The 22,154-nt window shown below is 37.0% G+C and overlaps 1 protein-coding gene across 3 annotated transcripts in view; it reads left to right on the top strand.

Annotated features, from left to right (window-relative positions):
* Positions 1–22,154, top strand: part of RANBP3L (RAN binding protein 3 like) — a 67,699-nt gene that overhangs the window by 18,023 nt on the left and 27,522 nt on the right. For 2 of the 3 annotated variants that reach the window (XM_074357109.1, XM_074357106.1), the window contains exons 2-11: positions 8,900–8,958; positions 9,821–9,860; positions 10,360–10,437; positions 11,265–11,339; positions 13,803–13,874; positions 14,258–14,415; positions 17,071–17,174; positions 18,306–18,390; positions 20,957–21,059; positions 21,416–21,546. In XM_074357109.1, the coding sequence (XP_074213210.1) occupies positions 8,900–8,958; positions 9,821–9,860; positions 10,360–10,437; positions 11,265–11,339; positions 13,803–13,874; positions 14,258–14,415; positions 17,071–17,174; positions 18,306–18,390; positions 20,957–21,059; positions 21,416–21,546 (905 nt within the window). The remainder of the gene's footprint in view (positions 1–8,899; positions 8,959–9,820; positions 9,861–10,359; positions 10,438–11,264; positions 11,340–13,802; positions 13,875–14,257; positions 14,416–17,070; positions 17,175–18,305; positions 18,391–20,956; positions 21,060–21,415; positions 21,547–22,154) is intronic. The other variant, XM_010955519.3, reaches the window with a different exon arrangement.

Here is a 22,154-nt window from a genome sequence, read left to right as displayed (position 1 = left end):
GGGAAGGGAAGTCAACTTTTACTGAGTGTCTTCTGTGCAAACTGTGGTCTGAGGCATTGCTATATGTTTAGGTATGTATTTATAAATGCATATACATGGATATATATTCTGGATATATATATATATAGAGAGAGAGATGTGTGTATATATGGAGGGTGAATGGATGGATAGATATTCTGCTTTGTTCCAAAAAGGTTGGAAGAGGAAGCTGTACCAGGCATCTCTCATGCACACATTGCTTCAATCCTCGTAACAACCCTTTTAAAATATATACCAAGAGAGATGAAAAAGCTGAGCCTCAGAGTTTTTTTTAAAGCACAGCTGTAGGATTATTAGACTTCAGAGTTCCACAACCCACACTTTGACCAGACAGAGAGCCAGACACAGTGAAAGAGGGTGCGGAGGACAGAGACATAAAGGACAGTGTTGGAACCTGGGGTAGAATGTGCACAGGGGAAGAAATTAGAAAAGAGGATGCGGCAGAGACACATGGGAAGATTCAGGAAGAAAGGGAAAGGAAATATAGGGCCTGCCAGGGCTGCAGTCCAAGTGGATAATTCCAGTCCTGGTAGCAATTAGAGGTGACCCATTTGGCAGTGCCCGTTCCTCCGCAGGGGGGTGGTTGCCATCATCTTTCCTGCCAAGACTGTTTCCACAACCTTTCTAGCCCTGGCTAGAGTAGCCCGGTTCTATCCAGTGTGGAGAACTCGGTTTTCACCTTAACTACCCTAACCTACCAAGCAGGATGAAGCAGTCTGCCAGACTCTAGGAGGGACGAGCTATGTAGCAGAAGCTTGAGGCCCCTAGGGCTACCTGCCCCCATGCTCACTGGGACTTTGAGCCAAAGACACCCCATTCTCAGTCTCTTCCTCCTCTTTTGGCTCTCCTTCCAGCTCAGCCAATCCTTCCAAATCTCCTCCTCTGAGATGACTGAAAATCCTCCAGTTACTTTCCTTCACAAATAGGTTTGTTCATCAGAGACTGAGTGTCAATTAAATATATTTTTTAAAAAAGGTAGGAACAAGATCTTACAACTTACCCAAAATTTGAGGAAGAATTATGGTATATATTAGAACAGGGAGAAAAGAAGTGTATATTTACTGTTAATGCTGACCATTAGAGCACCTTAGAATCCTAAAGAGCAAAGCTTTTACATTATGCATAACGTTATAGTTGAATTCTTGTCTGGAGATGTGAAGGAGTGCTTTGAATAAAGGAGAAGGACAGAATTTCAGCAGATTGGACGGCATTACAAAGAGCAGCTGTTCAGAGGTGTTTTTATTGCACTCTGAACTCAGTGAATCATCTTGCTCACACCTTTATTTTCATATATTTCTATGAATAGTTAGGCCCAAGAAATAAGATATTGGATGTTTGTCAAGCAGTATAACTCAGTAAGATGTCTGTCCTTGGCCAGGAGCTTGGGATGTGTCCTTTAATCATGGGCATCTGACACTACGGTAGGAAAGGAATTATTTTTAAATTTAGTGTTTATTTTTTCAGTTATATATATTCATGTGGTTTAAGGGACCAAATGGTCCTATGAAGCTTTTCTGGAAAAAACCAGCAATATCCTTGCCCCTTCCTCTACTTTCTTTTTTTTTTCTTGGTCCCCAGAGGCAACAGTATCCAACTCATGTAGCTGTTTCTTTTGTACAAACCTCCACATGTCCAAATATCAGGCATTTAGTGCTATTTCTTTTTATTTATTTTCAGGCACTACTGGTTGGCCACTGTGGAAGAATTAGAATCTCTTTCACAGATTTCTGTGACTCCTGCAACCACTGCCACTATACACATGAACACTTTCCATTCCCCTGCCTTCCCCAAATCATTGTATCAGCAGCTTGATTAGATCAATACTCCGTACTCACATCATTGTGACCATGTACTATACCAGGATTACTTTTCCTTTCCCGCCCAACTTTTTGTTTTCCCTGGATTTCATAATTGTGTCATATGTTTGTTTTGTTTTGTTTTCTTGGTTCTTTATATACTGATTACCAATCAGTCCCCATACTGTTTCCAGTTATCTAAATATCCTTTAAAATATTCAATTACTTGAGGTGTTCAACTGCTTCTAGTCCCATCTCTTTTGGAGACGTCTTTTCTGGAGTCTCCTCAGGGACTCCCCCACTGTGGCCTGGGTGTTCTTTGTGACTGGTGTACTGCCGTCATTCTGGGCTATCCCCTCACCATCATCCTGAAGGCTGCCTCCATCTCTTCTGAGTTGGTGCCCCTGTTTCTTGGCTCCTTAGTTTACCAGCTCTTTTGGTAGAGCATCTCCTCCAGGAGCATCCTGAGAATGGGTGCATGTGGGATACATATTTTGAGAGCTTACAGTTTGGAAATTTTTTATCATGCCTTCACATTTAGTGAATACTTTATATTAGTACATAATTCTAGATTGGAAATCATTTCCCTTCAGAGTGTCAAAAGCATTACCCCTCCCTTTGCCTTCTGATTTCCAGTGTTGTTGTTGAGAAATCTAAAGCCCTTCCGTACCTGATCTTTTATATGTAACCTTTTTTATTCCCTTCTCCATGCTATTAGGACCTTTCCTTTGTCTGCAGATTCTTAGATTTCATGATGTACGTGGGTATGGGGCTACTTTCATGTATCGTTCTGAGTATTGGATAGGCTCCTGCAAAACGGAAACTTACATACTTTGATTTCAGAAATTCTAATGATCTATTTGTTTATCATTTCATCCCCTCTTTTTTCTACCTTCTCTTTTTCTAGAGCTTCTAATAGTGAGACATTCAAGTGATTCTTGGACTGATTATCTGAGTCTTCTTAAAATTTTCTCATTTCTATTCTTTCTGCTCTGCTATCTGGGCTATTTACTGAACTTTATTCTCTAAATTTTTAAATCAATATTGATTCTACTACCACATTTTAAAGTCTAAAGTTCTAAAAGCTTATTTTTGTTCTGTGTTGCTCTTTTAAAAAAAATAGTATTCTGCTTCTGCATCATGGATGTTCCATATTTTTGAGGATATTAATTATATATCTTGCATATATAATTTTATATATGTTATAAATGAAAATAAATTATAGGTACATGATTTTATAAAATATATATTAAACTTTCTGCATAGTCTTTTTCATCCAGTTTATCTTCCTCCTGTCTACTCATTCAGGCACTGCTTTTTGTGTCTGGTGACTGCCTGCTTGTATGTAAGAAAGGGGCGCTCACTACAAAGCTCACTGACAGCTGTGTGCACTTGAGCTCTGACCCCTCGCTGAGAAATTCCCTTGTCAGTATGTTTTTGTCTTTTCTTTTGGGTTGGTCAGACTCTCCAGAGAAAAATTTTATAATTTCCTGCCTGGAGGAAATAAACCTGGCTGCCAACATTCGGTGAACTGAATAAAGAGAGTGCTTAGGACCTCAACATTTCGTATGTGTGGTAGGCGGAATAACAGCTCCCTAAATATGGCTATACCCTAATGCCCAGAACCTGTAGGTATGTACCGGTGCCTGGCAAACCCCACTGCCAGCAGATATGATTCAGTTAAGGATCTTGATATGGAGAGATCATCTTAGATTACTTGGGTGGGCACAGTGCAGTCACAAAGGTCATCATAAGATGGAGAAGGAGGCAGGAGTGTCAGAGTCACAGAAGAAGATGTGACAGCAGAAGCAGAGGAAGGGTGATGTGGGGCCACAGGCAAAGGAACGAATGTAACCTCTAGAAGCTGGAAAAGGAAAGGAAATGGATTCCTTCCTGAGCCTCCAGAAGGAACACAGACCCGATGCCCATTTTAGACTGGCCTCCAGAATCGTAAGGTAATAAAATTTGTATTGCTCAAACCACTAGACTTGAGATGATTTGTTATAGCAACAACAGGAAACTAATATAGTACGTAAACTTTCACCCAGTCCCCCGCTTTTCCATATAGAACCTCCACTTCAAGCTGTGCCTGATGCTCCATTTTTTCCAGGGAGGAACCCCCAATCTTCTGCTGGAGTAGAAGGGGGACAGTCGCTTTGTCCCCAAACAGACAAAACTACTTCCTATTTTTAGCCAAACTTCACCTCTGCTTCCAGAAGTACTTAGCAGTGCCAGTCCCTGGACCTTGGTGGTTCTGCAGGAATTACACCAAGCTGCTTCTTAGCATCCCCACTGCTTGTAATAGAAGTATATGTGTATCATCAATCAACATTGACAGAGTTGAAAAAGTATAAGTGCCATGATTTTGTACTGAGTTTTCCTGGGCGTGGTGCTGCATGGTATATATTATATATTGAGAACATGACATTGCGCTGGTAGAGTTGTAGATACGTCAGTACAACCTGTGGGAGCTAAAAGCAGTGGTTTCGTAGGAGGGAGGTTTGGGTTTAATTAAAGGCTTTTGCCACTTACTAGTGGTATGACTGAGCAAGTTGCTTTACATAGCCTCAGTTTCCTCATCTGTAAGTATCTGTAACTATGGTAGAAACTATATTTAACCCACAAATATATTCAAAGGATTAAGTTAGACAAGATGATGGATAAAAGCACTTGGCCACAGTGTACCTCCACTGCAGAAGTACAAGTAAACTGAGACTGAATTATATAAATGGTAATTTGTGCCCTTCCTGTGTGTAACTTTGAATAATATTTGTGGGATGAATGAATGTCTTCTCTTAATGAAGTTATTTCAGAAAACAACAATGAATATAGGGCTTCATTAAATGCTACGTGAACCTTAAAACAGACAAAACATAAAAATTAATTTTTAAGTTTAAAAATTTTTTCCGTATCCCCTCACTTTCATTCCTTTTAACAGAAGACTGTATTTTAAACTTTTATTTATTCCATTTGCCTCACAAAATCATGGATGCAAGATTAAGAAAGAAATAAAGAGCAACCTTGTCAGCTCTCCTCTAGAATTTAGACTAGCCTCTTAATTAGATTCTTTATTTCCTCTCCCTCACTGCCTTCCCCCTCTAATCCGTTTACCACACAGCAGGCAAATTGATCTTAAAAAACAAAATGTGTATCAGAGTGAATCATGCCATCGCTTAAAAGTCTCTTACTGGCTTCCCATTTTTCTTGGAATAAAAACAAAACTTCTCAGCACAACCTACAAGGCTTTGCAAAGCCCCAACTTCATCTTCAGCCTCATCTTGAACTTTTTACTTTGCAAAGTATCTTGTATGTAGTCCCCCTCAATACATATTTGTTGAATAAGTGGATTGATTAATGAATATATTAGAAAGAAGGATAAATTTTAAAATATATCATTTTAAGGTCCATGCTCTTATTTTCAAGTTTCCCTACTGGATCAAGTAAGAAAGCCGCCATTAGCACAATGGCTTGACAAATGTTTACTTCTGACTTTGTCTTTGGAGCCAAGAGACTGGCTTGGGAGACGGGGAGAAAATATAAATGGAAGAGGAGGTAAGGAGATTATCTGCTTTCTAAGTAATGAGCTGGGCATTGTGAGGGATAGAAGGTGGCTGCACCAAGACTAATATACCTTTAATCAGACAATGTATGCCTAGATCCTAGCACAGTGGCTGGCACAAAAAGATACTCAATAAATATTTGTTGAATTGATGAATAAAAATGGCTTTTCTACTTTACCATATGCCTTCCATAAAGTAAGCCTTTATGATTTCCTAATTAATACTGCCGTTGAAGATCACTTTTGCCCGTTTTTAGCTCCATGATTTAATAGAGGAAAAGTCAACATGTTATTTGCCTAGGGTTAGGTCAAGGTATACTATTTTAAGGATGACCATCCTAAGTCCAATTTAGAAGGGGTCTGTTTATTATTCCACTTCATAAGTAGTCCAGTGCACATTCACAAAGACTATTTCCTTTCAAAGCCATTCAAGATCTCATTTCTTAAATCTAATGTAATTGCTAGAAAAGGAGCTCGTTCTGAGAAAGAAAGAATTGAGCCACAGTTAAATATGGGTAGTAATGCCGATATGTTGAGCGTTTTCCTCTGTGGTTCACTTGGCTCCAAGGGCAGACAGCACAGTAAGCATTAGCATAAAAAAGTGAACAGTTTATCTCGCTGGATGGAAAGAAGGTATCCAAGTTCACAGGACCCCAGGAGCTTGGCAAAGGGTGGTCGGGCAGAGTTTTGACACTCTATTATGGGATAAGCTTGTAGGGAGCTGGAGAAGCCCTTTCTGGTATATAAGATGTAATTATCCAATAGTTCCTTGAAATTCTTCAGCTAGAGTTTTATTTATTCAGCCCAGCGATGGCAAATTACCTCAGCTTGTATGCCAGGACAATATATTGGTAATGGCTGCTGGAAACCTATAATGAGAACATCTCTGAGGTCATATCTGGGCTCGTCAAGAAAGTGTTGTCATAAGTTAGCAATGTCATAAATACAAAACAGAAACAGACTCATAGACACAGAATACAAACTTGTGGTTGCCAAGGGGGCGGGGGGTGGGAAGGGACAGACTGGGATTTCAAAATGTAGAATAGATAAACAAGATTATACTGTATAGCACAGGGAAATATATACAAGATCTTATGGTAGCTCACAGCAAGAAAAAAAATGTGACAATGTATATATGTATGTTCATGTATAACTGAAAAATTGGGCTCTACACTGGAATTTGACACAACATTGTAAAATGACTATAACTCAATAAAAAAAAGTTAGCAATGTCAGCTATGAGTTTTGGAATGGGGATTGCTGTTATGCCATATATATAATATCCTTTCTTAAAGGCTTTTTTTTTTTGTCTTGTTAAGATTTAAGTAATTATATCTAAAAACCCATTTAATTTTCACATAAATTCTATAAAGTAAGTACTATTACAATCTTCATTTTTTTTTTTGAATGAAGAAACTAAAGGTACAGATACATTGTTTCCCAAAGTAACTTGACAATTAGTGGTGGAACTTATATTTGAAAATGTGCCTCCCAAACGTAAGACAGGACACTAACAATCTCTTAGAAAAGAACATAGGCAAAACATTCTCTGACAGAAATCTTAGCAATGTTCTCCTAGGGCGGTCTATCCAGGCAATAGAAATAAAAGCAAAAATAAACAAATGGGACCTAATTAAACTTAGAAGCTTTGCACAGCAAAGGAAACCATAAGCAAAACAAAAAGACAACTTATGGAATGGGAGAAAGTATCTGCAAAAGGTGAGACTGACAAGGGTTTAATTTCCAGAATATATAAACAGCTCATACAACTTAATAATAAAAAAACAAACAACTCAATCTAAAATGGGCAGAAGACCTAAACAAGCAATTCTCCAATGAAGACATACAAATGGCTAATAGGCACATGAAAAAATGCTCACTAGCTCTAATTATCAAAGAAATGCAAATCAAAACTACAGTGAGGTACCACCTCACACCAGTCAGAATGGCCATCATTCAAAAGTCCTCAAACAATAAATGCTGGAGAGGCTGTGGAGAAAAGAGAACCCTCCTATACTGTTGGTGGGAATATAGTTTGGTGCAGCCATTAAGGAAAACAGTATGGAGATTCCTCAAAAGACTAAAAATAGACTTACCATATGATCCAGCAATCCTACTCCTGGGCATATATCCAGCGGGAATCTTAATTCAAAAAGATACATGCACCCCTATGTTAATAGCAGCACTATTTACAATAGCCAAGACATGGAAGCAACCTAAATGTCCATCAACAGATGACTGGATAAAGAAGTTTTGGTATATTTATACAATGGAATACTACTCGGCCATAAAAAATAATAAAATAATGCCATTTGCAGCAACATGGATAGCCCTGGAGAATGTCATTCTAAGTTAAGCAAGCCAGAAAGAGAAAGAAAAATACCATATGACATCACTTACATGTGGAATCTGAAAAAAAAAAAAAGACAAACGAACTTAGTTACAAAACAGAAACCAACTCAAAGACATAAAAAACAAACTTATGGTTACTCATGGGGGAAGGGGATGGGAAGGGATAAATTGGGAGAACGAGATTTGCAGATACTAACTAATATATATTAAATAATATATAAAATAGATAGATAATAAGTTCATATTGTATAGCACAAGAAACTATATTCAATATCTTGTAACTTATGGTGAAAAAGAATATGAAAATGAGTATATGTATGTTTATGTATGACTGAAGCATTATACTGTACATCAGAAATTGACACAATATTATAAACTGACTATACTTCAATAAAAAAAAATGTTTAAAAAAATACGCCTCCCTAACTCCAGAGCCCAAACTCTTAACAACCATAACATGGTCCCTAAGAATTCTGGAGTGCTGATATTTAAAGCTGTTACCACTCATTTATACCCTAGAGTGAATGAGTTTCTCTCTATTGTCTTACCTAAGATAGAAAAATATAGAAGATTAATAAGGTTGGCAGGGCTGAAGATGAACTGTCTACTTTACAACACTGTTTAAGATTAAATCATAGTCTAAATATTGAAAATATGACTTAGTATATGACTACTCTTGTCAAGGAAATACGAATTATTACTGGATCATTTTAAGGATAGAATGAAGTACATCTATATCTTTTATATTTTGAGGTCCAACTTCCAATAGAAGTACTATTCTCAGATGAGATTTTTTCATCCTTTGAAATTTTTCATTCTAAAAGTAAGGATGTTAATGACTATGTCATGATGAGTTTCTAAATGCAGGTAATTGTATTTTGTTTTCCTTAAACACTTAAAGCATGTTCTTTTAATGGGATGATCTCTCTGTTTATGGAAACATAATACTATCACTTCCCCAAGTATTTATTTCTGTAACTAACTGTTATAATCATGTGTAAATTTGTGATTTATAGCATTCATGTAAAACAGTTTGGATTTTACTCAAAGGCAGGGAAAAATACAAAACCAAAAAAACCTTCAGATATTTTTAGTTGGTGTTAGAAATGTCAGAGTAGTGTTAGAATTCTTGCATGTTCCTTTTCTTTTACAGAAAAATCTGTCATTGCGCAACCAGTATTTGTTTTTGAAAAGAGAGAACAAACTTTTAAGGTAAGATGGAGCTACTTTTCTTTGATTTTTACTTTGACAAAGAAAATCGTATTTTGAGAAGCTAACTATCCCAAATGATATCACTGCTGTATGAATTCATCTTCTTGTTCTTCACTTAGCAGAGTAGCACCTCCACAATATTTACATAGTAGGGCAATTTGGTGAAGTGGGAAGCCAGAAGCTTTGTCTTGAATCTATGGATAATGTGCCATTTTTCTAGAATTATCTGTTTTTTTGGAGTGACTTGGAAAGGGGAGGAACTGAAAGAGTTTAGGAGTGCTAAGACTCACCATGGGTCCCTACCACTGGCCCAGCTTGAAACTGGATATAAAATAAGTTCTAAACTGCCTTATATGATTCAAAAGGGATTTTGAAGACCCTCTCTGCTTTTTCAGCATTGTACTAAAATCACTTGATTTGAAAGACAAATGATAATGTTAGTAGCATTTTAACTTTAGCTTAATTAGTATTTTCTTGTTATTCATTTTTGCTTATGAAGGTAATTTACCTTATTACCCATAAAATTAACTAAGGAAAAACTCAAACCCCAAGTTTATGTTGAAAAAGTAGATTCCTGGGCCCCACTCAGTTCAGCCACTTCAGAATCCTGGGAGTTAGTGCTTTAAAATCTTCATTTTCAACAAGCTCCCACAAGGGATTCTGCACTCGCTGAGCTATATAACCACTCTACTAGGCTTTGCTTTTTCTTGAATACATACCTAGTAAGTAAAGGTGAGTAGCTTTTCCTAGCCTAGTTGAACAGCTCTGGTTTCTGAGAATTCTCCTATAAAGTGACAGGGTGGAAATATGATGTGAAAACAGCAGACACTCAGCTCTCACTGGCAGCTTTGTTTCCTTCCAGAGACCTACAGAAGACACCCTGTATGAAGCAGCAGAGCCTGGTAATGATTTACATCCGGTATTTCAAAAGCAATCTTTACACCAAGAAATAAGCAGACACAAGCATTTTGCATGTGGCACAGACTATGTAAAACTTAATGGCTTTTCTTGCTTTCAAGCATGCACGTAGACTGGCTTTTGTCTTGAAAGATGACATGCAAGTCCCTGAGAACACTGATGTTAGCAACACTAAAATCCCATGATTCTCCATTGCCTGTCCCTCAACCTTCCAAAAATATTCTCTGTGTAATCTCAGAATTCATATGCATTTCTTGCCAAAGCCACTAGCTTCTAACTGTTTCAGAGTAGGATGATACGCCTATCAGTTTATAATCACCCAGTTATTAACCCCAGTAGTTAAAGTTGTGCTTCAGGTATTAACATGTTGTCAGATGAAGATATATCTAGACAAAAGGAAATTCTATTTCTCCTCCCATCTCATGGATTGAAGCTATTTTGTTATCACAATCAGTTTTACCCCTCACATTGAATTTCTTACAGAATGTAATGGGTTTTCAAGAAAGCGCATCCGGTCTTCATCTTTTACTTTGCATACTGCAGATTCTCAGACCCGAGGAGGTAGGTAGAGCCTTGACTGCTGAATGTTCCTTGTTACGTTTACTCTGAGTGTGCTGCTACTAAGAAGCTTTTGCAACAGGTAATGTTTAAAAAGCTACCCATTGGACAGTGTTTATAATATATTGCTATATGAAAACAGCAGTCTATAACGGATTGTATGGTGAGTTATTATTTAAAAATTCAATGTATCAACATTGGAAAAAAGGCTGACAGGACATAAGCCATGATGTTGGCAATGGTTATCTCAGATAATTGGATTACAAGTGAGTTGGTGCCCTGCCCTCCTCCTACCTTCGTATTTTGCTGTGTTCCCAAAGTTTCTGCCTTTAGCATGTATTAGCTTTACAGTTAGGGGAAATGGCTACTTCCTCCTAAGTAATATCGACTTAAATAAACAGATGTCTGCCTTTTAAAAAGATACTTTATTCTAAGAACTTTATCACATGTTTTGAATAAATCCGTAACTTAGTTTGCTTCTCTTCCACACTCAGAGCACTCTGGTGACTCCTTTGTGCCAGAGCACACTGCCCTCTGCCCTGTCATACGGCTATTCATGTGTATGACTGTCTCCTCCACGGAGGGTTCCCTGAGGTCATCTTCATGCCTGATAGTGTCTCACACATGTTGAACACTCAAATATGTACTGAATTGAATGGAAATTAATTTATAATCCTCACTTAGAGGTGCACTTTTTTTATCAGTAAAAAACCCAAAGATTTTTCTAAACTAGTGATAGAGAAAAATTTCCAAAACAGCAAAAATTTCCTAATTAAAAGAAAATCAAAACCCATTTTTCTCACTGACTTCAGTTTGCAATCTGCTTTTAGTGTCAGCCTTGTCCCAGAAGCGACTAAGATCATCACCCTTCACGGACCTCCCGACCTTCCCGCCTTCTGGGCCAGGTAATAAAGAACTTCCTAGAACCTCAAGCCTGACATTCTGACTTTTCAAACTCCATTCTCATTAATGATAAGCTTTCTTTTTCAGCTACTATAAAACGCTGACATTTTAGTGGCAAATAAAATAGGGGCCTTAGCAAACTATGCATGGAAGAATACCTTGTGAATTCCAGCCCTGTAAGTCCAGACAGTATATCTGTTTATTTTTGGTAGAAACTTGATGATTTTGTTTTTAAGATTTCATGTTTATCATAGCACTATTTTATATAAGGCAGCCCTATAAAGTAGGGCTTGCTTTATTTCCCTTATTATTGTTCCTCTATACAGTTTATACTATATGTAGTACTCAAAATATACAACTATGTTTTAGATTTCTATTCTAAAGTTTATACTTTAAATTTATATTCTAAAGTTTAGAATATGATTCATTTCGAATTTTTACTAATTAAAACATTGCTTCTTTTTATTTAAAGTTTGTAATGCTTTGCTAAGTAAAACTATTTTATCATAATAAAATATTTGAAATGGTTGGAACATTCTCTACATTAAAATTATGATTTGTATTCTTGTATGTTTTTGTTTCTACTGAACAACCAACTTGCCTTTTCCAAGTTACCACAAGAAATAGAATATACAAACTATTCATTTCCTTTTAACTGATTCTACCTAGGAACCACAGAGTTTTCAAACTAATGAATTTATACTCTTCTTAACAATTCTAAGCATGACTGAGCAATAATATGTCAGATACCTTTCAGATACAGAAGAGATACATTCTAGTTCGCTAAGCCCCATCCATATCTGACTGAAAAGTTACAGACGTTAAGAGGAATAAGGGTCCTAATCCCAGAGGATTTGTTTTATTGTATTTGTGCAAAAAGCAAAGAGATGGCTTTAAATTCTCTGTATAACTGCTTCAATTCATTTTCTAAACATCAGACACACACACAAAAGAATGAATAAAAGAATGTAGATGTTAGTAGGCACCATCCCATTTTATGTTGTGTAGAATGTTGCTGTACTGGAACAAAGACAAATAGTACAATTTTATACAGTCCATTCATTGTTAGTTTTCAATAATAAAATCATAGAAAGCATGTAACTGAACTTTGAATTACAGAAGTAATTCTATTCCCAACATTTATAATACAACACTTCAAAGAAGCAATTCTTATTCTTTCCTCATCTCCATTAATCCAATGCTCAAAGGCTGCTGTTTCTGCAGTTTGCAACCAAGAGATGATCTCTTTGAGATGTTTAGTACAGGCATACCTTATTTTATTAAGCTTCACAGATACTGTGTTCTTTTTACAAATTGAAAGTTTGTGGCAACCTTCAAGGCCTTAAGCAAGTCTACGGGAGCCATTTTTACAACAGCATTTGCTCACCTTGTGTCTCTGTGTCACATTGTGGTAGTTCTCACAATATTTCAGACTTTTTCATCATTATTATGTTAGTATATTTGTTATGGTGATCTGTGATCTTAGATGTTACTATCGTAATTGCTTTGAGGTGCTGCGAACCATGCCCATATAAGATGGCTAATTTAATCAGTAAATGTGGATGTTCTGACTGCTCCACCAACTGGCCTGTTCCCCCATCCTTCTTTCTCTTTTCAGGCCTCCCTAGTCCCTGAGACATAACAATGCTGAAATAAGGCTAATTAATAACCCTGCAATGGCATTTAAGTGTTCAAGTGAAAGGAAAAGTTGAATGTCTCCCACTTTAAAGCAAAAACTAGAAATCATTAAGCTTAGTGAGGAAGGTGTGTCTAAAGCCAAGAAAGGCCAAAAGCTAGGCCTCTTGCACCAAATGGTTACTTGGCGTCAGTGCTGCTGCACACTTAATAGTCTACAGTACGGCGTAAACGTCACGTTCATAAGCACTGGGAAACCAAAACAAAATTCATGTAACTTGCTTAATTGTGATATGTGCTTTATGGTGGTAGTCTGGAACCCAACTGGCAATATCTGTTTCATGCCTACAATTCTATTCTTGCAGCCAAGACCACAGTCTTAGCCCATCAATACACTTTATAGAAAAAGAGCCTAGCATAATGGCTATCTTTACTTCTCTCTTCTCCCGTCATTAAAGAGTGGGGAAGGGGCAGCATTTGCTAACAGTTTTATAACACTCTATAAGAAATATATACATGTGCACACAGATGGTTCATTACCAATTCAGATTTCATAATCTGTAGAATTTCTCTCAGTACTCAATTTCATTATTCTAAAGAAGACTGCCTATTCCATTAGTGACCTAATTTTCACTTATTTTTCTGAGTGTAAACAGACTGTGTAGCAAAACTCATCCTGTCATCACACTTTTTTAGCAAATCATCACTCGGCTGAGCACTGCCCACTACTGTTAGTGCTAACAGCGACATCTACTGGTGAGTTCAGTACAGGACTGTTAAAACTGTAGGAACTGAAACAAAATTAAAACTTTCTCAATTTCTTTTTACAGTGAAGAAAAATAATGTTTTTATGACATCAACTTTTGTGCAAAGGAATATTGATACAAACAGTGCAGAACAAGGTATACAGCTTCTCTTCATTACAAGTACCTTAAAATTTTGTTTTACCATCTGTATCTAAACCGTGTGTGTGTGTGTGTGTGTGTCTGTGTGTGTGTGTGTGTGTGTGTCTGTGTGTGTACTGCGGGTATGGAGGTAGGATTTAGTGACAAAACATGAAGAAACATATTTGGTGAGTCAAGTCCCATGGTCAAAACAAATAGTTATTGGGTAAAAGCTAGGCAGGAAGTAAGTAGGCAACTCACTGACTATTATGACTTTGATTAGCGAATATTAACTCCTCATTTAATCATGACTTTAGAAAATAAGCATTAAACTAGTAAGAAATAGAGAGGAAGAAGTATTTCACTAAGATATATTGACCCTTTAATTCTGTTCTTTTAAGGTCCCATGAAACATTCTGAACACGTTCTAAGACCTGCTATTTTACAGCCACCTCAAGCTCAAAGGTGTTTAAAAGTAAGAAAATCATTTGGATGCAATGTGTTGGAATCCTGCAATACTAAAGGAAAAGATGAAAATAAGATAAGGAAACCTCCTGTGGTAGGACTGACCTCAATTCCCCATCCTTCTTTTGGTACATTGCCCACATCCAGAATCAGGGGCTGCCTGAGTCTTGGTGTGTTGTTGGAACAGCCACTAGGCTGGAGAGACAGCTGGACAAGATAGTGAAAAGCCCTCAGTAACCTTATTAAATTTGTCCTCCTAAACTGGAGGGTTGTTCCTGGGAACAAGTCTTGTGGTCTCTCCCAAGCTGTGAAGCTGAGTCCTGTGTAGTGAGGGACCCTTGGGTCTTGTTCTGGTGCATTGACCCCCTGTAAAAATAGGGGAGCATTGAGGTGGGAGGGGCTGGGAGTCAGAAGTCAAAAAAAAGAAAGAGATTTCTTTGTATCCCCAACTGGTCGATATGCTGGTGTGGCTCTGCCAGTTTAGGTCACATCAGGGGTCCACTTCAGATCCATCTTCATGGATAACAAGAGCAAGGAACCACCTACACAGTGTAACTGGGAGGGCTTGGGAAACCTCTGGAGACAGAGGCAAATTCACTCTTCCAAATGAATCACTCATGGTGGGCCTTTCTAAGGAGATACTCATTTTGCTCAGGCCATGCAGATATGGGCTTGGTGATGTTCTGTTGCTACAGTTCTAGCTGTGTCTTCCAGAAGCAGGCACTTGAAAGGAAGGGAACACAAGATCAAAAGGTTGGAATCTGCAAGTTATTGCATCCATCATTTGTTCCAGCTAAATTACTGAGGGCTGATCAACCAGTTTTGTTTTGTTTTCCCAGACTGAGCATGAGAACAGTGACACACGGAAGTGTTAAAAACACAGTCATTTAATCAAGTCAGTGAAAAAAATCAAATTGGTATTAATCATACCTCTGCCACTATCTGTGTTTGTATTTTAAACAAAGCATCCAACCTTCTCCTTTTCCTCAGTGAAGTGAGGGAGTTGAACGTGGTTAGCGTTTGCCAATATTTTTATATTTCCAAATCTTTTTCTTTGTAAGACATGATTTCATGAAACCCATTAGGAATTTTAAAGGTCATTTCATCATTTATGTGTGATACCTAATGTGATTTTTAAGTAAAACATGTTTTAAATTTCAAACCAGTATATTATTAAACATTTTCATTTAAATATAATCTAATAATCATTACCATATTACATAATTTACCTATTTAAGAAGTGATGCATGTTGTTTATTCTAAAGTATCTAAGAAAAAGTATGATGTATTGATTAATTTCTAAATGTTTTATTTGATTTTGGAATGACATATTCTATAAATTATAAATTAGAATTTTTATTACACATTATGATACCAAAAGTTGATAAATATTTATTTTTTGGCATGATTGTTTTTGAAATCTTGCATTGTCTGTTTTTAAAATAAAATTTATTAATGTATTGCTTATATTTTCTTCCTAAATAATAAAGCATAAAAGAAATTTTCAGGTTACTGTTTACAAGCATTTCTTCTTGAATAACTTATTAAGGGCATGAGTAGAATTTATTTCTAATTAGTGGAAAGCCTAACTGGATATGCCATTATTGAATTTCCCCTGTTAACGAGGATTTTGGAAGATCTAAAGACATAGATGCTATGTCAGAATTTTGACAAAATGATGTAATCTATAGATCTAGTGAAAATTACCTCTAAGTGAATTTTATAGAGCCCATATTTTTATGTTCCTTATTAACTTGTACATCAAAATTTTCATCCATCCTGTCACTAATCAGTGGTTACTCACGTATAACTTAAATTATACATGCCTAATAAAAACTATTTTAGGCAACATAAGAGTAAAAAGCTACCATTTTGGCTGAGAGGTAAATCATTTAATTGACTGAGCCATAAGCATGTACTTTGATCTTTGCTAACCAAAGGCACATGCTCCCTTGACACATATTTCTCAGCTCTCAAATTGCTATAAAGAGAAAAATACTCAAAATTATTTTTATTGATTGATATAAAATTAAAATGGAAACAGACTTTAAAGATATGAAGTCCCTGCAACACCTCTGAAAATCCCTGGTGGAAGAAGAGATGTGTCCACAAAACACTGAGGACACTAGATCAGATGACTGATAGGGTTCTTTCCAGTTCTAAAATTGCTCGCTCCTTCATTTGTACATTAATGCAGGTAAAGTGCATATGCATATACACATCAGACAGAGTAACTCACTGATTAAGCTACCAGTGGGAAATCTCTAGAGGAAGAGATGGAGTTTTCTCCCACGTTGGGTGGCCATGATGGTGAAACTCTTAGGGTGTTTTCCAGGGATTAAATAGTCCTGAGAGATATATTTACTAATCTAGAAATGAGAATTAACTCTGCTTGGCTAAAAAGGTAAAAGTAACAAAAGGAGGTGGAATTTCTGACTATTAACCCAGCCTCTGGTGTCAGGGAGACCCAGGCTCGAATGTCAGCCCCCTTCCTGGTTGCCCAGGCCTGGCCCAGTTATTTAAGCTTGATAGATCAGTTCACTCACTTATAAAATGTACATAATAAAAATACAAAGTGTGTAGAATTGTTTTAAGGATTATATGAGATTATATACAATGTTTAGGGCAGTACTTGAACACAGTAAGTTTTCAATACATTTAACTATAACTATCGTTTCCTTGTCTGATGCTCCTATATATAGTAAGGCAATTAAAATGAACTTTTTGATGGACTTTTTTTTTCTTTCAGATTTCTGAGGGAAACTCTTATTTGCTAAGTGAGAATTTACCAAGTGCCAGAATTTCAGTCCAGCTATCTACTAACCAGAATGTTTTAGGTGCTACATCAGTGGGGTAAGTTACTGATGAGGAAACAGAAATGTTCTTTCATTCTTGCTTTCTTTTATCATCATAACCTCTTATGGAAAATAATTTTCTGACATTGTACAGATAAACTGCCAAGTTCTGTCTGAAGGGAGATTTTATAAAGAATACACATTTTAAATGCTTTTCAAAATGTTTCTAATATTTAAATACTATATTGATACTGGGTCATCTCTATTGTCTCATTGACTTGGGTAAGAATGTTACAAACAGGTACAGCTAAATTTTCACTATGGTTAGGCATTAATTATCTGTCTACTAGATTAGCCGTCCCCACTCTTCCCCTGGTATTCTTTCTTTCCCTTCTTTTTAATTATTTCTGGCATTATGACTTATTAACATAGGTTGGAGAGACAACAAAGAAAGCAGTAGAAATGTGCAAAATGAAAGTTAGTATTTACTAGTATCCCCTCTGATGAGGGCATGTTTGGTCTGAGAGAAGATTACAACTAGCTGTGGATATAGCTGGGCTCACGATTAGCGCCCATGCAGGTGCCTTAGCGCTTACCTCCTGTCCACGCTGGGGATGCTATGGGGATCCCAGAGCACATCTGCTGACAAATAGAGGGCTGCATGTCTTTGAGTTTCCCATTATGCAAAACACTTTCAACATTTAAAAAAAAAGTTTCTGGGAGGGAAAAACCAAATTAAACCACTGCACACTCAAGTGACTGGCAAGATAGACTGGCTTTGCTTTTCCCTGAGACTTTAGATCGCTAAAGCATTGGCCAACTGGGGAGGAGGAAAGTGGAGGCTGGAGGCTGGAGAGTCAATGCTGGAAAAGCAAAAAGATAAGGAAGGGTTGGGCAGCTCCCCTGGTTGATCACACAGTCAGTACAGTGATGGGCACAGGGCCTGTCTCGACTGGGTTTGGCCGGTGCTGTTAACAGCTGCCAAACATTTTGAATATCATCCCTGGAAGCACCTATCTCAGTTTTGCCTTCATTTCTCATTAACTTTAGATAAACGAAAGTTAGCAGATGTTTTTATGCTTTACATATGTCTAGTAAATCATCTGATTATTTCATGTGCTAAGGTTTAAAATGGCTTTATCCACTGTTACTATATTTAAAATAGCAAATGCTTATTTCTTTTCCTTAGATTTCAGCCAAATGAAGATAAGTATTCTTTTAAAAGCTGCAGTTCTGATTTCGTTTTTGGAGAAAACATGGTAGAAAGAGTTTTGGTAAGATTTTGGCACATGTTTCTATTACTATATAGGGAGCTGTCACTTCAAATTTCTCAAGGCAAATTAATTAGAACAATGTTAAATTGGAGCATACTTTTAAACTGCTGGGTTCAAAGGTACATTTTTTTAAAAATCTTAAACTGGAAAGATTCTCCTGGGAAGCAAATTCTAGTTAGAATAATAGACAAGAACTCACAGAGGAAAGGAATTGTGTAATTATAACATTATTAGTGATAAGAAATATTAAATAGTTCTTTGACTTACATTAAACCAAAGGTACCCAAGGAAATCCCAGAGTTATCTGCAATAATTAGATAAACCCAACTGGTCATGATATTTTAATACAGTTTTTCAATAGCATTTTTTCATAACAAGATGCATTTAAAATCATTTGCAAAATTTTTCTCATTAACCACAATCCTTCACTTCAAACTTTTACACTGAAAAGCATTATTACAAGTTTTTTTTTTGCTAGCTGTAAGAGGAAAATGATAGTATTTTACTTGCCTAGGGGAATGTATTTGCCAAGTGGAAACCCTGACCTAATATTACCATCAGCCTTAATTAACACTGAGCATCCTCCGGTGAGAGACAGTTGCTGCTCCGTTTTCCATAGGGTGTTTCTAAAACAGAGCATGACTGCAGTGGGGAATTATACAGCCAAGTGGAAGCCGTGGAGCAAGTGTACCCACGGTTTTATCTGCTCCACCACATCTTCATACTCCTTCTACTTTCACCCAGACCAGAATCTTGGCTGAGATAAGACAAAGAAGCTATCTTGCCGTAGGGCTATAAATTACATGAAGAATTAATTGCAAGGAGGATGTATAGGTTTTAAAATCTGTGCAAGGACTCAGAATAACAAAAGGACCAACTCATGAGGACTGTTTATTCCAAGATTTTAAGGGCTTCCACAAATCAGTCACTTTTAAGATCTAGCTTACTCTACAGCTGCCTCAGGCTTAATCCCAATTCCAAGAGAAGTTTCACAGCTTTTCAGTTTAGCGGCACCCTTCTGTCACTCCCAAGATGAAGGGCAGCTCCAGCGATCCTGTATAGCTGTTGACCTATACTTTTGGATTTGGATCAGAATGGACCAACTTCCAGAGTGAAGTTCCAGGCACTATATTTATGCACATTATTTATTTACGAATAAATAACCTTCCATATCATTTATTCCTACATTTCGCACTAGATTTGTCACAGCTTCTTAAGATGTCACAGACACAAATAAAATACTCTTCAAACCTCACAGGATCAACTTTAACATTAAACTCAATTTAACAAACATGTCTTGTGTGCTTGTGATATATAAAACACTGGCATTGGTCTCAAGTTTGGTAGCATATTACAATCATCTGGTAAGCCTTCAAAACTCTATTCTTAGGCCTGGTGATCTCCCTAAACCAACCAGGTCAGGATCTCTGTGGGTGAGGACAGGTGTGAGGTGATTTGAATGTACAGCCAGGATTGAAAACCACCTGGGTGAGTGGTTATGCAAATCTAACCCTGAGCCCTAGAGGTATTTATAGTCTAGAAAGGGGACAGAGAGAATTACCCACACAAATGAACTACGGTGGGGATTACAGATTTGCTGTGATGAGGTACCTGCATGCATTTCCTATAGGCACTTCAAGTTTGACTTACAAAGGAAACCGAGCTTCCTGTGTCTTTAAATTGATAACATCCCAGGATAGCAGGAGCTGTAAAGATCACCTGTGTTTGTCCTCTAGTTAACCCTGTAATCCTGTGGCCCTGTGATCTGGGGGCCAGGATGCCCTCTGATTTGTTTGCTGACCGTGTGCTTTTAGAGTGAGTCATTAAACTTTCCAAGCTTTAGTTTCTATTTTCTTAAAATGAAAATGACACCCATCTCTACCAATGTTAGCAGATTATCTGGATGCCAAGTAATGTGCAAGAATCTTGAATTCATATGGGAAAAGATATAAATCTCAGTTCTAAAGTATCATCCCCAATTCTCCCTGCTCTGCAGGGGCCTCATAAATGGCGTGGTGATCACTCATCTGTTTTCACGTGGGCCTTGATTACAACACATGTGCAAAGCCCAGGTATGCAGCCTTAAGAGTGATTGTTGGCAAAAACTGTCTTAGAGGAAAAGTTAGGATTCTTTCTGTAAAGATGATCTCTGAGACAACTAGTGAGTTCTCTGGACAACTTTTAAATTTTTAAATGAAATGGATAGAAAGAGTGGATTGTTGGGAATACTGGAATACCTTGAAAAGGTGACAAGAATTGCACCTCCTTCTAGGCATCAGGTTAGTCTGGTCGTAGCAGGGAACAGCTGCTACCTCCTTTTGGGTCTCTAAAAATTTTCCCATTGTCCCACCTGAAGTAGGCTGGTGGTAAATAGACTGTTTCCTGAGATCAGAACCAAGGTCTTCTAAGAATGGGGAGGAGTTCCCTGTGCTGTACAACAGGAGCCCGAAACAAAAATATAGCTGTTGGGTTTGTTGGCCGTGTTGAGACAGAACAAAAGTATCCCTTGGTTTACTGCAAATGTATGGGATAAAATTAAGTAACATATCTTTTTTTTTCCACCTAGGGTTCTCAAAAACTCACCCAGCCTCAACTTGAAAATGATTCATACATCAAGGAAAAACTATTCAAATTCACTCTAAAGTTTCCAATCAACTCTCCAAACTCAAGTAAGAATTATTTCATTTGTAAAACATTGGATTCAACTAGCGTATTTCCTGTTTTACCATGTCATTTGTTTAATATCCATAAAATATAAAAACAATATTCCAGTGTTTCAAAATGTTTTGGTGAAGATTAAAGCATATAAATATTGCTACATGATGTATAAGCTTTAAAATTTTTTGACTTAACAATATAGGGAATCATTAAAGAGATTTGCCTAAACTCAAGCAATTTGATTTTCTGGAAACACTCATTGTTATAAAAAGCTACTGAGAGATGTACGTTAACCAAGGCAAGAAAGAACTTTCACAGTAGACAAAATGGGGCCTTTTACGTGTTCTTTCCCCCTATTTTCTCTTAGGAACAGACGCTAATGAAAATATAACCCTAATTGAATCAGCTGCTGCTTTCTCTTCTAAACCATCAGCAAAATCTTTGCTGGAGAAAATTGATGTTATAACAGGGGAGGAAGCAGAACACAACGTGTTAAAGGTCTGTATATCGCGTACTGCTCTTTCTGATAGTACTTACATACCTGGAGTAAAGTTACCCTTAGCAGAGACATCTTTAAAAATAAAAGCAGAATACATGTAACTGAATCACTTTGTGGTACACCAGAAACTAACACAACATTGTAAATTGACTATAGTTCAATAAAAAAAAATGAAGGCAGAAGTATAGTTTTCATAAAGACTGAGCTGTTTGAATAAAAACGTTAGAGGCTTCCAAAAATTAAATCATATTTTGTTGTATTCTTACAACAATTTGTAATTTGTGGGAAAATGGGTTTCCGGGTTCACAACCATTCACATTAGTCCCTTAGGGAGAAGACAGCCAAGAACCCTGTCTTAAAATAACTTCAGGCCTATGTTTTATACTTTTCATGTCAGCTTTTAAAATCGGTGCTATTATCATATGATTTAAAATTCTATTTACACTGAAAGTTTTAAAATGCAGATAAGATGAATAGATTTCAGTTCAAGATAAATTTTGTAAATTTTCCTTTAAATGTTCTTTGAAATAAGTTTTGAATTTCACGTGAATCAAGACTTTGATGGATGTAGAATGTAATATCACACATAGGATTTGAGTGTTGAGCG

Source organism: Camelus bactrianus, chromosome 3 (genome assembly GCF_048773025.1).
Source record: "Camelus bactrianus isolate YW-2024 breed Bactrian camel chromosome 3, ASM4877302v1, whole genome shotgun sequence".
Taxonomy (NCBI): domain Eukaryota; kingdom Metazoa; phylum Chordata; class Mammalia; order Artiodactyla; family Camelidae; genus Camelus; species Camelus bactrianus.
Note: the sequence above shows the minus strand (reverse complement) of the source record. Positions and strands in the feature narration are given on the sequence as shown.